General features: G+C 33.3%; 1 protein-coding gene across 1 annotated transcript in view; it reads right to left on the bottom strand.

The window, feature by feature from the left end:
• Window positions 1-11893, bottom strand: part of LOC148946319 (uncharacterized) — a 134564-nt gene extending 122671 nt beyond the window's left edge. The window contains exon 1 of the mRNA XM_089097662.1: window positions 11557-11893. Within this exon, the coding sequence (XP_088953788.1) occupies window positions 11557-11893 (337 nt within the window). The remainder of the gene's footprint in view (window positions 1-11556) is intronic.
• Window positions 11894-16067: the final 4174 nt, after the last annotated feature.

Raw genomic sequence — 16067 nt, forward strand, 5'->3', positions numbered from 1 at the left:
TCCTAGTAAGAAATATTTAACTTTAGCTCTATGGGATTGTTTTTTACTTTACTTAATTTAACAGGCTAATTTGACGCAAGTTCACATTTTCAAGATCATATCATTTCTTATTTTGTCAGAAAGTATTAGATCTTAAAAATTTATTGATTAAACAGAAAACTCAAGTTGTCAGCTGGTGATTTGCTACACCTTGTTTCTCTGAAAGTGAAAATTGCGACTGAGATAGCTGATATTGCTGCATCAATAAACATGAGTTTTCCCAATATCTATTGATTTTCAAATTTTATTGACTCAGTGAAAGTAATGAAAGACTTAAGAGCCAGCCTAATTAGAGTAAAGCTAAGACAGATAATCTCTGTGAGAGAAACAGCTGGGGCCATCTTTTCCAGAATTGTATAAAAATTATTATGGTTTGTCAGTTGAGACAGTCTATCAGTTCTGTGAGTCATTTTAAGGCAATTGGAGACCAAAAAATGATTTAAAAAGTTTATAACAAACTATGTCCACAAGACTTGTAGTTGAGTGGGCAACTGAGATTGTTCTTATTATATGGGTTTTGCCAACCGAAAAAGCTGACTAGAATCACAATGGGCTGACCAAGATTTTTGGGTTGACTCATTACCAACAACATCCACTGGACTTGTAGGTAGATGGTCCACAAAGATGTTTTCAAAATGTCTGAGCTTTGCAAATTCAGAAAATCCCAGCAGAATTGCAGCTAAGATTGTTATGTTGTCTAAAGACCTAAAAATTAATGTTGAAAATGTGTCACAGTTGAAAAGACAAACAAATCTAAAATATTTAGGCAGTGTCTTTTAAATATATCACTTACATAAAGCAATTACTTGCCACATATACAAAAGCACGAGTGAAAGAGTAAATTATTATTATTTTTATTATTATTTTATTACCCATTATTAAACATACAAAATGTTGTAAATGGAGTACAAAAAAAGAAAAACTAACAAAATATCCAAAGAAAACTCAACTACAGAAAAACAAGATTAAGAACATAACTACAATAAAAAAATTGATAAATTTAAGTTATTGCGACGCATAACAAAGTGTGGCTTGGTTCAAATGCCTTTGTAAATCGAGCACGGCGATTCAGTACAGCTATAAGCGGGTCGGCTATACCATACTTCAGAGATATTTTCGAATTCCTCATCCAAATTGGAAGACGAAGCAGATACTTACTATATCAGTAGAAAGTAGACCGAATACTGCGGCGATCAGACGAAGTAAATATTTTCCAAAACGGAGATGGGGCTACCACATGTGGCAAAACAAAAGCGTTATACACCCTTGCGAGTAGAAAACGTTAAAAGTGGCACTTCATTGAAACGAGAATTCCATAAGATCTGCGTGTCTTTACAGCGAACAACGAAACAAGGCAATCACGAGTTTTCTTAAGATCGCTACATATGGGAAAACCGAGGTACATAATCTTAGACGAAGATTTAATCGTACAAGTTCCGAAAATAACATCAACTGACACACTATCTTTAACGGTTATAATATACGAGAACTTCACTCTTCACTCGACGAAGATTTAATCGTATAAGTTCCGAAAATAACATCATCTGGCACACTATCTTTAACGGTTATAATATACGAGAACTTCACTCTTCAGGGGATTGAAAGAAAGACCTATGTTACCGTACTCCTTACTCAAAACACGGAAAGTTTCTTCGATGCCTACAAGTGTTCTACTTGCGTTCAACATGTAGTCGGCATAATCGATAAGCGAAACATTGCGACTTCTAAAGATACATATAGACTGAACCGGTTCTTGCGACAAAATAATATTATTATTGAATAGCGGTGGTTAAGTGAGTACCCCTTGGCGTATTCCCTTCTCTACGGGTATAAGACTAGAAGATAGGGCTAAAGCATTAACACACGGTACATTTACACGCGCTTTTAATTTATTATACATATTCCTCAGTGCGCGTAGAATAGACTTGTCCACTCCACGCTTCCGAGTAGATAATAATATCTGAGGGTGCACACCGGAGTCGAACTTGCGGTTGACATCGTCACCGGCAAAATACAGTGTCCCATTTGAATCATCGGCCTCAATCAACAAATTAGCAATCATATAAAGCACTAAATTAATTATTAATTTTTTTTAAAAATTTGTGTGTTTCTTTAAGTCATTGCTATCTCTCTTATTTAAACTGTGTTCATATAAACTGAACCAACTGTGGAAAACTGTTAATTGGAAAACACGCAGTTTTCTATAATTGGAAAACTGCATTTAAAAACGCATCAGGTGTTATGTTCACCTAATTACTATCTTAGTAAGGGAAATGTTTTCAAATTTGCTTACACATATTTGTAATATGTGTGCTAATTGGATAACTGCTAATTTGGAAGAAGAAAAAAAATTAATAATTAATTTAGTCAATTAGATCATGATCAATTAATTCCTGTTGATTATATAACTTTAAAAAAGTAATAATACTCAAATAATAGGTTTTTGACCATTATAAATAATAGGATATTAACCTAATAGGCTATGAATTTATCTATGGGTTACCTCCCAATAGTAGCATAATATTTGTAAGCATGCATATATAATGAGTCGGCGGTAATAAGCTACATCCATCCATATTATAATATAGACATGTAGCTCTTCTATTACCTACTTTTACATCACTTACTCTCCGTACTTTCAATTGTGATTTAGCCTAGGCCTACATGTTATCCCTCAAATATAAAATTGACCAAATGTTTTCAAATTTGCTTACACATATTTGTATTGCTCATTTTGTTTGCATGTTCTTGATCAGATTTTCAGTTTTGACAATTTATCCCCATTTCATCTTTAATGGTCTTGTAAAGCTTAGGCTATATAGAAAAAAGTAAAACAGTAATTGAGGAAAACTGATTCAAAAATATTAAAATAAAAAAAAATTCATGGATAATTGTTGCATAATGTGAACCAAGAATTCGGTTGTTGATTATATTAGTCTCTTTCTATGGCTTAGGGCTACATGAGAGTATTATAGAGGATAAGGGGTACAGCTGGAGTTTTGAGTTTAGGATGGGGAATATAAAGATTGTACCAACCTTGGTACTGGTACGGGTGCATACCTGGGTACATAAAGATAAAAAATCTTGGGTCCGGCCTTGCATGTTCCATAGAAATCTACTAATCTGTTTTGTCAATGTTCTCTCTCAATTTCATTTTTTTCAATTTAAGTAATAATTGTCGAAAAATTGGTAGATGATGGTCTGAAATGTCCCTAAACTAATGTGGACATGATTCTATATCCTATAGTCTCTTCACGTTTTATTTATACTTTCTTCTTTTTAGAGAGCTGCCCATCAGCTTTAATGGTGTTTACTAATGCTAATTGCAAAATACTTGGACTAACAAGAGACAAGTTTCATTCTTCTTTTTTCCATGTGGGCAAGAGATTCATCCAAATGATATTCAAGGAGGAAGCAAAGCCGAAGAAATTTGGATAGATAAAAGAAGTTCTGAGGCTCGTCTAATTGATGAAAAAGCTCGAGAAATGCTTTTAGAAACGATAAGCAGAGAAAACAAACGAAAAAAATTAAACGATAAAAAAACAAGCAAAGGTACTGTTTATGGAAACATACAGAGGAACTGGTGCAAGCTAGCTTCCATCTACCAACTAAAGGAGCACGTGAATAGGTTTGGATTCAGTGGCAACAGTTACTCCAGGGCTATAGAAATCACAAGGACAAACTGAACTCCACTGGGCAAGGGACGAAAAACGTTAAAATACCAAAATTCTTTAAAAAAAATAGATGAAATAAAGGGCAATCGGCATTGTGTTCAACCAATCTCAATTAGTGAAACATTAGTGATTGGTGGTGCTGGACCAAGTAGAATTTCTGGACATGGCACAAGATCCAAACGTAGCAGTGAAAGTGATAAAGAGCTGCCCTCGTCACTATTCGTGGGTAATAAAAAATTAAGCATTCAAGATAAAATATATGAAGAGCTCTGTCAGTCAAGGAAAGATTTCAATGAATATTTGAAAGGAAAGGAAGAAAAAAAGAGCAGAGACATATAGATCAAATGGAGCTACTAAAACTTTTATGCAAGCCACAAAAAAAACAAGGATAAGGGAAACACAGAGAGAGACTAATTGAACTCGTATTTTTTTTTTGAATGTTAATGTTCTTGCTAAATTAGTAAACAAATCTAAATAAACTAAAATTAATGTGGTAAACCTTTCTAATTTAGTTAATTATTAATTTAGTAAAAATATATAAGACGCAAATATGAAGTTTTGAAATACCACTTTTTATTAAGATAATGAACATATCCTGCCAAGTTCTGTTTAACAGGAAATTGAGAAATAACCACTTTCTAGCGATTACGTGGGAAGGTGTGGTTGATAAAAATGTATAAAAGATACATTTTATCGGAAGGGGGGATTCTGATACTAACTTTATGCCGGACTGACCTCTGGTCCGTTGTTTCTAGAAATACCTTGGAACTTTGTCGGATCATTGTAGGTGTCGGTATCTTTTTATATATTATTGTAGTTTTTGAGACTTGTGGTCTACTTGGGGCAGCCAGTCCCAGTAGCATATCTATATCTGTAACTACTATGTTTAAATTGAATAAAAGTATTGTGTTTTAAACAACCTTTCCGCGATATACCTTTAGCCCCTCGAGTAATCGGAGTCGGAATGCTTTATTAGTTCAGTCACAGCCTAAGGCACGTTACCGAAGTTAAATTACCTTAGGGCCATAGTTTATCTCCCCTGTAAGTAGATAATAAATGAATCTACGACTACACCCCCCAAATACCATAAAATAACACTTCACAACATGTTTCAAATATAAAATATGAAAGGGGATCTCACCAGTATATATCAGAAGACCATATGAATTTTATGACCTTTTTAATGACCACAAAAGCTGGGAGGAGTGGAAGGAGTATTTAGCCCAGTCTTGGCTACAAACTTTACGCCACAAACAAGAGAAAAAGAGAAATATTCGATACTCCTCGGATACTAGCGATGAAGAAAATCAAACACAAATAAGGGTTTAAGACGTGATAAACCAAGAGTAAAATTCACAGAGGAAGAAAAATTGGGAGGAACCAATGAACTAGCTGATTTTCATACATTAGACTCACCTACAGTCTTAACGCAAAAATGGCTTTCTGAACAAATGCCATCTACCAGACGCGAGCTAACAGAATTTAACACTGAAAATTTTTTTATAGAAACCGATATAGCTAAACAAGGGCCAACGTCGAGAAAATCCACGTTGAGAGAAAAATTATGGAGAACAGTAAAGAAACCAAAGGGGCAGCAACAAGTTCCTTTGTCAGCAGCACAGGTAACTAAAACACTTATGAAAAAGGCCAAACATCAAGAGAAACAAAGATTGAAGATATTTGACGAGGCAACAAAACAGCACTCGGACTCAGAGCCTTGTAAACCAAACTATAGAGACCACGGAAAAACTAGCAAATATTATAAAGAAGAAAAGCAAAAATTTGGGGTCCAAAACTCGGACAAGGAAACGGAGAAAGCAAAACAAGCGCAGCCCCCAGCAGATTCATATTTGAATAAAACAATTATAACAAAAAAAGCCTATTAAATAAAAATAAAACGAATAAAAAGCCTCTAAAGAAATATCTATATTTTCTTTTTTTTAATCGGTATATAAATAACATCAAGTTTGCCTTCAAATATATATCGCCAGTAAAAATTATGACCGTCACATTCTAACGTTAAATTATTAGCTCCGATCTGAAGTGACATCATAGGTTCCTGCAAAAATTTTGTTTCCGATACGAGATAAAACTTCGGGAACGGTGTAATGTCAAGACTTGTCGAATAGAATTAGGCTTCGTTCATAAAAGAAATTAATGAGGCCACGTAATTTTAAATAAGTGTAGTGGAACTAATTAAATTATACATATTTAAAATCAGCATTCAAAGGCATTTTTTTTGATATGTATATTGGAAAAATATATTTTGAGGGGATAATAAAAAAAAAACCAAGGAGGTTAGTTTACCGAAATAGGGTCATTGGAAGCTAGCAAATTTGGAGTTGAGCTCAATCACTGCTGGTCTCTCGTTTTTTAAGTAGATGTGAAGCATATACGAACCTTTGAGTCTCTGAGGTGACAATTTCAGTCGAATTTAAAAAAAAATTGTTTTGAAGAAATTTAAAAATAATTATAATTGGAAAGGCAGCGAGGTTTTACATAAATCCGGACATGTATAAGCTAGCTGTAATCTTGTTATAAATATTAGAAGATAGAATAAATTAAACACTTACCAATAAGGACGATATATATATATATATACAAGAAGCCGTAGATAAAATGGGTCACAAAAAAGTTAACACCGTGTAAAACAAAAATTTCTCGGGTATAATTGATTTCACATATTAAATAAATTCACAACAAACCATTAACAGAAATAACAGGGCGACGACATTGCAGGTGAAAAACACCAATGACAGGACAATTGGCATTTAAAAACGAAACTCCTAAACGTCTTGTCATTGGGGGGATCCGCCAAGCAAACCAAATATAGATCAGAAATAAAGTCAAACTTCGGAGGAGGTATGGGCTGAATGCTTGGCAGCGTTGTTGAACCATGGGAAATGACATGGTGCAGCAACTCTGCTAGGCACTAAGCCCATAAACTCGTAGAACAAGGTAATAGTCAAAATATAACGAAAGGGACAAATTATACTCAATGACTGTATAAAACTAAGGCGCAAATAAAACTGAGGATAATTCCAGACACGAATGATATAAAAGATTATAGGGAAACCACAAAAGATCAGCCCTATCTCTAAGCAACTTTTGGCACGACATAGGCACTAATTTTTGGTAAAATACCACAGACATGGAATATATGTCTGCGATGAAAACCACACAATTTTGTGGGAATCAGGATATCGTAAAACGTACATTTTTATGAATAAATGAGAACTAGAAATTTCGGAGCAAAACTTAATTAAGTGTTCAAAAAAATTAGCTGAAAAACAACATTACTTTTCTAACACAAAAAACTTTCGTAAGAAAAAATTTAAATAATTTTAAAAAATACAGGTTGCAAAAATTAGACACCCCCCCCCGCCTCTCAAAAATATTGAAATAATGAATTTGACCATAGAAGGGCAATCAGCAGAAAAACTTGTTAAGGGTTTTTGAAAAATATGTGAAACATATGAATATAGGCTTAGGAAAGACATATTTTACTGAAACAGCGGGAAGACTTGAAAAAAACCCTTAGGCTCCAATGAAATAACAAAAAAAAAGAGAGGAAAAGGTTCAAGTTGAAAATATAGCCAAACGAAATTAAAAGGAAAAGAAACTGAATGGAATCAGTTAAACTCTGTTATACGCACTTATTGAACTTGCCGAACGAACTAGTATGAAAATTGTACTAAATAAGTACAAATAAGTAGCATCTTTTCGGATCCATTTTTCCTTCAATCATATTTTGACACATTTTTGGGAAGTAACAAATTTTGAAGACACTTCAAATATATCCTGATACTATCATCTCATACCATCAGAAACCAAACCATACTCGATCAACTGATATTTTGGAAACTATAGCAGTATTTCAGACTTTACTACAAGTTCATCAGAAAGTGAGATAAAATCAGAACTTAATTTAGACCTAGAAAATGTGCTACATAGCCCAATGGCTTATGTTATTGAAATATGTGAAAATTCTTTGTGCTAGAAAAATATGTGAAAATTTAAAAATCAAAATGTTATGTGTAATTTATCCAAGGCATTTCTAAAACGAAAAATAAACATTATATCAACCACATCAAACAGATAAATTAAATTATTCAGGGGAATTAAATTTAAACGCGAATAATTCATAAACTTGTCTAATATAACTTGAAATCTAATTTAAGCAAAACCACTAACATTATGTTTAAGCCGCTTGGGGTCAAGTTAAAACAGAAGATGTATAGGAAGAGGGAAATTGGCAGTCCTCGTGACATAGAAAAAGAGAAACAAGGATGAATTTCAAATTGAAATCCTTCGACAAAAAAAAGAACATGGCCTATATTGGACCAGAAACATAACCCTAAGGAAACCCATTGGGGGTAGATGCACATAATGACCCAAAGATGGCAGCATAATAAGCTGTAAACGAAATTAAGTCGTTTTAAACGTAAAATATTGAGAATTGGGACAATTCTTCTTTGAATGGGGAGTATTGTGGTAAAGCTTTCTAATTTAGTTAATTATTAACTTATTAAAAATATATAAGACGCAAATATGAAGTTTTGAAATACCACTTTTTATTAAGATAAGGAACATATCCTGCAAAGTTCTGTTTAACGGGAAATTGACAAATTACCACTTCCTAGCGATTACGTGGGAAGGTGTGGTTGATAAAAATGTACAAAAGATACATTTTATCGGAAGGGGGGATTCTGATACTAACTTTACGCCGGACTGACCTCTGGTCCGTTGTTTTTAGAAATACCTTGGAACTTTGTCGGATCATTGTAAGTGTCTGTATCTTATTATATATTATTGTAGTTTTTGAGACTTGTGGTCTACTTGGGGCAGCCAGTCCCAGTAGCATATCTATATCTGTAATTACTATGTGTAAACTGAATAAAAGTATTGTGTTTTAGACATCCTCTCTACGATCTACCTTTAGCCCCTCGAACATACCCAGTCGGTATGCCTCATTAGTTCGGTCATAGCCTAAGGCACGCTACCAAAGTTTAATTACCTTAGGGCCAGAGTTTATCTCCCCTATAAAGGGAGAATAAAGGCATCTACGATTACACCCCCCAAATACCATAGAATGTGTTTTCTCTTTTGAGAAAGGAGAAGCCGATACTTTAGTAATCCCTGAAATAAACTTTGAAACACTTTCCCAGTCATCTAATCAAACACGTGAACAACCCCTTAGGTCTCAAAGGGTGTCTGCAAGAAATGCATTAACTAAAATCCGAAATCAAATGACATAGTTCTCCAACTTATTTAATTGCTGGTTCGTTTTGTTTTTTGAGTGAATGAACTGGTTCTTTTTCTTTGTCAGTTGCTTGCTAGTAACCGTCGATGGCAGTTCATATTTTTTGGATTTTGTGCAAATCGCAGATATTGGCGAATAACTCGCTTTTATGGTTGTTAGGTATTTGGTTTTAATTCTTATAATTTTTGGCTTTTATGGAATTGTATTCATCTTTTAAGTTTTTGTTTTTTTCTTTGGTTTTTTGGTTCTTTTCACATTGACTTTCCGCGTTTGTTTTTTTCTGTTGTTTTTTTTCTCTTCTGCACTTTCCTTGGATATATTATTTCGTTTTATGCTGAAAAAGAGAGGCGTTTGTACCCTCGAAATATTCGCTTTGTTTTATCAATATTTTCATTTGGCCTGTAAAAACCCCATTTTTGTTGGTTTTTCTTTCTTTATGTGATGTCTGGTCATTATGGTTTAATAAATTATATTTTTAAAAAGGTATTAATTTACTTTATTTTCATTTAAAAGGAGAGCCTATCATATGATTTTTTTTTACTTAGTATGACAGTATAAAAATAGTGAAGCTAATTGAATATACAAATCTTCACGAAAATATGTCATAATATCAATTTGTGTGTCTTATTATCTGTTTTAGTGTCAGTATTTGAATTTTTGCTCTTATTAAGTATATCTTTATGTCAGAATATTTATTTTTTAAATTAAGACAATATAAAAATAGTTAAGCAAATTGAATATACAAATCTTCAAAAAAATATATGTCATAGCATCAATTTCTGTGTTTTATTATCAGTTTTAGTGTCAGTATTTGAATTTTTGTTCTTATTAAGTATATTTTTATGTAATGATTATTGCACCATTTTCCCTAAATGGCCTCCTACCAACCGCAGTTGACAGTTCTTTTTGCTCTTCTTCATCTATATGTCTCTAATTCAGGATGTGATTTGATCCACCATAACTTTTATTCAATGAAGACAATATAAAAATAGTGAAGCAAATTGAATATACAAATATAAGAAAAATGGGTCACAGCATCAATTTCTGTGTCTTATTGTCAGTTTTAGTGTCAGTATTTTAATTTTTGCTCTTACGTATATTTCTATGTCAGGATATAATTTTTTTAAATGAAATGATTTTCATTATTGCACCATTTTCCATAAATGGCCTCTTAGCAAATGCAGTGAACTGTTCTTTTTGCTCTTCTTCATCTATATGTCTCCAATTCAGGATGTGATAAGGTCCACCATTGTCTTTTATTTTTTTATCCTTTCATCCCGTGATCTATTTTGTATTTCAAGCAAAAAAAAACGTCTAGGTTAAGGTAAAAAGATAAAATGAAAGCTCTTTTTTGCGCATCTTGATGTATGTACAGTCACATTACCTTAAACTTTTCTTTGTTTTTTTTTATCCTGTCCATGAATACAGTAACAGTCGTGTCTGACAAGATTAGTACATTCATTATCCATTGATGGTAGTGGCTCTTTCTAATCGCTTAATTCATCAGTTCTCTTTTTTTCAATAATTATAAAAAAATTAGAATTTGGTGTTCTTAGTCCTTTTGTTTATATGTTCAGGTTAAAAAAAAAATCTTTGATAAGCAACTGATGTTTTTTAGCATTTAAAAAGGTATTAGTATATTTTATTTTGATTTAAGGGGAGAGCCTGTAATATGTTTTTTTTTCTTTTGCTGTTACTAGACTGTTTAATAAAAAAATATTCAGTGATTTATATTTTCTTCTTGTTAGTCATTAAATAGGAAGTGCCACTTGAAAAGTGGCCAAATTCATCAATTTAATATGATAGCAGCAAAATAACATGCGTGCACAAGATTTCAAACTATAAGTTCAAAACTCACTTGGAAGCAGTAGTTTCAGGTGATAAAATATGCTGTATTAAAAACTGACATACTTAAATTATTATTATTAGTTTTTACTATGATTTTCCTCCACAATCAATCTTTTCAGTATGTGTAAATACACATAAGAAAATAAATTAAAATTTTTTTTTACAAAAAACTGGTCAAAGAAAAGTAGAGTTATTATAAAAAATGTACTTTAATCACCGCTTATGGATCCATTAATTAAGTCCAAAAATTTACTCTATATATGCAAATCTTGGGATTTTCAGGCCAGCAGGTTTATGTAACGTGGACGTTTAATATCACCACTTTCAATCCCTGTAGTATTCATGGTTTGGTTTCTTGTAAGAAAAATTTCTGGGCCCCAATGTTCTTCAGTGTCGAAAAGGAAATCATTAGTATGACTAGTCTGTATAGAAAAATTATGTAAGCAACATGCTGTAGCCACTATGTTGACAGCCCGCGGAACTTTAGCATATATGAAGCGTAATCTTCTCCACCTTTGCAGTATAACTGCAAAAGCATTTTCTACAACTACTCAAGTTGTTGACAGTTTTTTATTAAACCTCCTCTTTTGGGAAGTTTTTGCCTGAGATTCTTTTAGTGCAGGAATCAACCATTCTAAACATGAAAATGCAGAATCTTGTAGGATGTGGTTTTCAGTATCTGTTCACTGTTTAAGCCACAGTTTTGAAACATTCTGGCATGATGGACACTACCTGGATAACCAACATTTATAAACGTAAATTCTTTATTTGGCAATGCAACAGCAAGAAGAACATTGGAATGAAACTGTTTTCTATTTAAATAGGAATTTTGTTGTGATTCACCAGCAACAATTCGTAAGTGAAAAACATCAATAGCTCCTAAAACACCAGGAAAACCTGCAAGAAAGGCAAAAGAACTTACGACACTGGGGATTGTAGTTTCTGTAGGCGAGGCAATAAATTGTTGTTGTTTTTTCTTCAATGTGACAACAAATATAATCAATAATTGACCAGACCCACTGGATAGACCTCCCAAACTTGTCTGAAATTTGCCGTAATGAACAGGCATGATTTGCTAAATATCATATTGTTATATAAAGCATTTCTTTTGCCTGTACTTGTTCAAGTCCCCCTTAAAATGTAAAATTTGGTATTGCAAGTTTCTCAAGGAGATTTTCAAATGTGTTTTTGTTCACCCTGACATGTTTTCTAATGTCTTCGTCTAACTATGGTAGTACAACCTCAGAAATGTAGTTTTCCTGTCGCACATCGAACTCATTTCCCAGAGGTGCAGTGGCAGCAGAATTAGTTGCAAACCAGGCACTGAATAACGCCTCATCTGAGTCACTAGATGAACTATGAAAATCATCAAGCAAAGGAAGAGCTGCTTCACGAGAAAATGACATATCAAATCCTAAAAAAAAATAATAATAAATTTGTAGCCATACCATACTTTATAACTTATCCCATGGGGAAAATAGACTTCAGGAATAACTCATTTAAAATGAAATGTTCCTCCTTTTTAATGTTGAATGGTTTTAAGAAATAGAACATTGTACTTCTTTCTGCTAAAAAGTGATCAGGACCTTAAAGGATAAATAAAAACTGACCCAAAGGTAACCTAGTTACTAAATTTTGTTTTAACAAAGATAAATCAATTTTCTGTATATTAGCACTTTCCCAAAAATCCTAAGTTATTAATTATGATGTATAAATATAAAATACTTTCATCAAAATGTTAAATACTAGGAAAAAGTGAATTAGAATAATTAATAATGACCAGCTGAATTAGCCCGTAATTACCACCCCATGATTATCCAGTTGACTAGTAGTACTGTTAGTGGTGATATAAGACAAACAAATCAATTCTGCTGTACCAAAACATTGTTTCTTTGATTAGTGATATATAAAACTTTTAATCTTGGTTTTGATAAAAGCGGTTTTCATGATTTTTTTTTCAATTAGATACTTTTGAAGGGATTTTAGGCCTTGTTTTCTTATGCATTTATTTATATTTTTTTCAGAATTTTTTTTATTTCCTTATTACAAGGTGGAATTCACTTCTTAATAGGTTTTATCTGTTGCTGTATCTTTGCCAATATTTATAGATTGAAGCTATATTATACAGTTTATATTTTTGTTTCCATTAAAGTAGAGTAAATCGATTATGACATTACAGAGACTGACACAAACAGACTTATTTGGCTACACACTGATTTATTGTCTAGTCAAGATCCATTGAGAAAAGGTTAGTTTTTAGTTTGACAAGAAGCTTTCCATGAAAATGAGATGCCAGAGCCTATTGAGCAATGTTTTTTGCTTTTATTCTATTCAGACCAGCATGGCTCAGCAAATCTGGCCATGACATACTTTTCACGAACTTCAGTAAGTTGTCAGTGACCGAATAGAGTATATCATGTTCAACAAGAAATGAGACAAACCTTTCTTCATAGTGGTCTTCTTTTCGTTTTTGGGAAAAGTGATGAACAAGTGGCAGAGTCTGAGAAGACGAAGCAATCCGTGGCTTTTGATTAACCCCTGACAATAAAGGTTACAGATTGACCTCCCAATTGAACCATGAAACAGCCTAGGCTCCATGAAGGAAATGTGGTTTATAACCTGCTTCCTCTGGACAGCACCTCTGCAACTTAGCATTCATGTTTGATTTGAATGAATAATATGCAATAAGAAATCAGGTAGAGATTGAACAACAGATAATTTTCTAAATTTTGGAATGTATGTTCTACAGGAAATGAGTGTTAGCCTATACTTGAATACAGTATTAAGTTCTAAATTAAATATTTTCTCTTGGGAGCACGCGGTATAATTGCGGTATGAGGCATAATTAGAAAAAAGTGCGGCATTTATCTCGAAATTGCGGTATTATACCGCAAAATGTGGTATAAGTGGCAACACAGGTTTCTACACACCCTTAAGCTTAATTATCACTGCCCAGATCGCTGTTCTCACCAACCAGAAATCTGGTCGGATTTCCGTCTCCAGAATTCTGGCCAGATTTTTTCCCCAGATTTTACTGTTTTCTGACCCGATTTTCCGAGCAGATCGAGTTTGATATTTTCTGGCCAGAAAAAAATTCCGATCAGAATTTTAGCCTTGAATTAGCAAGGTATCAAAGCAGAAAGAATAGTTGCCTATAGTTATAGATTGTCTGCTCATTGTTCCACCTTCCAGACCTTTCGTCCCTTATTAGATGTAAATATTACTGTAAACTCCCATTAGCCTACGGGTAATCCCTTATGCATGTATATTGTTGGGTCATAATTCTATAAAATTTGGCCTATTCCACTGGAAAATCAGAAGTTTCCCACTTTTGAACTCCTTGTGCTCAAAAGGCACAGTAAGCAACTGAACTTTCCTGAACATGCTATTAATTGAAAAATGGCCTAAGGGAGTGGCGCTGGATCCAAGATTTCAGGAAGGGGGAGGGTGATTGGTCAAAAAAGTAATCATGTGAGTGATTACATCTAGCAGCAGGCATGAGCACCTATTCTCCTTTGCCTTTGGGAGGGCAACAAAAATAATGGTTGCATTTTAGCAAATATATGATGTATGTTACCAAAATCGGTAAAGGTGCAGATTAGATACCTCTGTAATGTAGGGTGCAGAGGCCCTACCAATAGAAGCAGGATATGCAATAAGAACTGATTTGTTTATATTGTGGTTCTACTGGACAGTATCTGTGCAACTTTACAGCCTAATTGACTGAATAATATACAGTAGGAAATAGATTGTTTTTATCAAGGGTAGCTAATCCGCACCTTTACCCCAAAATCTAAAGTTGTTTTTGCATGTAGCCTACTATGGTCAAAAGTTGTTTTTGCAGTTATTGAATATCTGGACTACTGCCATAATATTAGATATTCAGGTAAACCTGTAGTAGAGCTGCCCATGTTCTATATGGTGCAGAGGTACTGGCCAATAAAACCAAGATATACAGTGAGAAGTGATTTGTTTATATTCTGCTTCTACTGGACAGTATATGTGCAACTTTACAACTCAATTGGATGAATAATATAGAGTAAAAAGTAAGTTTTGTTTACCATGGGCAGCTCTACTACATTTTTACCGATAATCATATACCTTAGCACCTGCTTGGCACTAGCCATGGTATAAAATATCTAGCTAGTAGTATCTGAAATTTTGAGGCATGTAACCTTCCGTAAAGCATGAATTTGACAAATGCTATTTTAGCAGCAGGATCATGGTATCAGATACAACAATAACTGATAAAACAAGAAATGGTAGTATCGGATATTTGTATATCTGCTAAAATGTAATAAATGTTTTCTTTAGAAAAAGGAGAAAGCTTTAGATAGTGAAACATTTGTAAGTTTGGAATATAGGAAAGTAATGAGAGGTCTAAGACATAAAGACTTTATTGTCTCAGTATCAATAAATGCCATTTTATTTGTTCATTAATGTGCAAATTGGCTCAGTATTTTGAAATAGGATTTTCTTGCAGAAAGCAATATAAGATTTTCGAATTTACCATTAAAACATATATTTGTTTGCCTTTCATAGATCTTTTCTTATACAGCAAAATAATCTCAGAAAGCAATATTATACTGTGAAATGGGAAAATTTTTAAATCTTGTACTTTGGACTTCTACTCTTGGCAGGGGAGCCTGTTACCCCCTCTGGACCTGCTCCTGTGAAAGGCCATTCAAATGTACATATTAAGCGTCAAATTAGTACATATGTCATGTATTTAATTTTCAGTAGTCGCGACTTCATATATTTGGTGTATTAACTTAAGTCATGCATTAATTTTTAATGCACATATTTGAATAGCCCTTAAGGGTGGCGAATTTCAAGACTTTTACTGCTTTGAAGCCATAAATTTTCAATTTAGTGTAGAAAATGTTATTTGTCCCTCTTTCTGGCCTAGAGTAATTTATGCACCTGATTCTGGAAGCCTAGACACTTTATGTGAATATCTATTAAGAATTTGAAAGCTCATTTTTGCCTGACTTGTAAAGAGAATAGATTTTCAGTTTCAAAGTTAAATGGAAGTACAACTTAAAAACCAGCTACATTGTCCCGAATTTCTTCAATGGAATAAACTCATTGAGGTGCAACTCATTGAGATACCATTAATTCAATCCAATTATGGGCATACCATTTAATGGTTTTATTTGATTCAGTCCGTTTAACGGTATCTGAGTCTGTAAAAATAGAGCTCAATCAATCTAGTACAGAAACACTTTTCCGATCACAGTGTA

The sequence above is a fragment of the Artemia sp. Qi Xiang Cuo genome, chromosome 12, assembly GCF_049724085.1.
Source record: "Artemia sp. Qi Xiang Cuo chromosome 12, ASM4972408v1, whole genome shotgun sequence".
In the NCBI taxonomy this organism is placed as follows: domain Eukaryota; kingdom Metazoa; phylum Arthropoda; class Branchiopoda; order Anostraca; family Artemiidae; genus Artemia; species Artemia sp. Qi Xiang Cuo.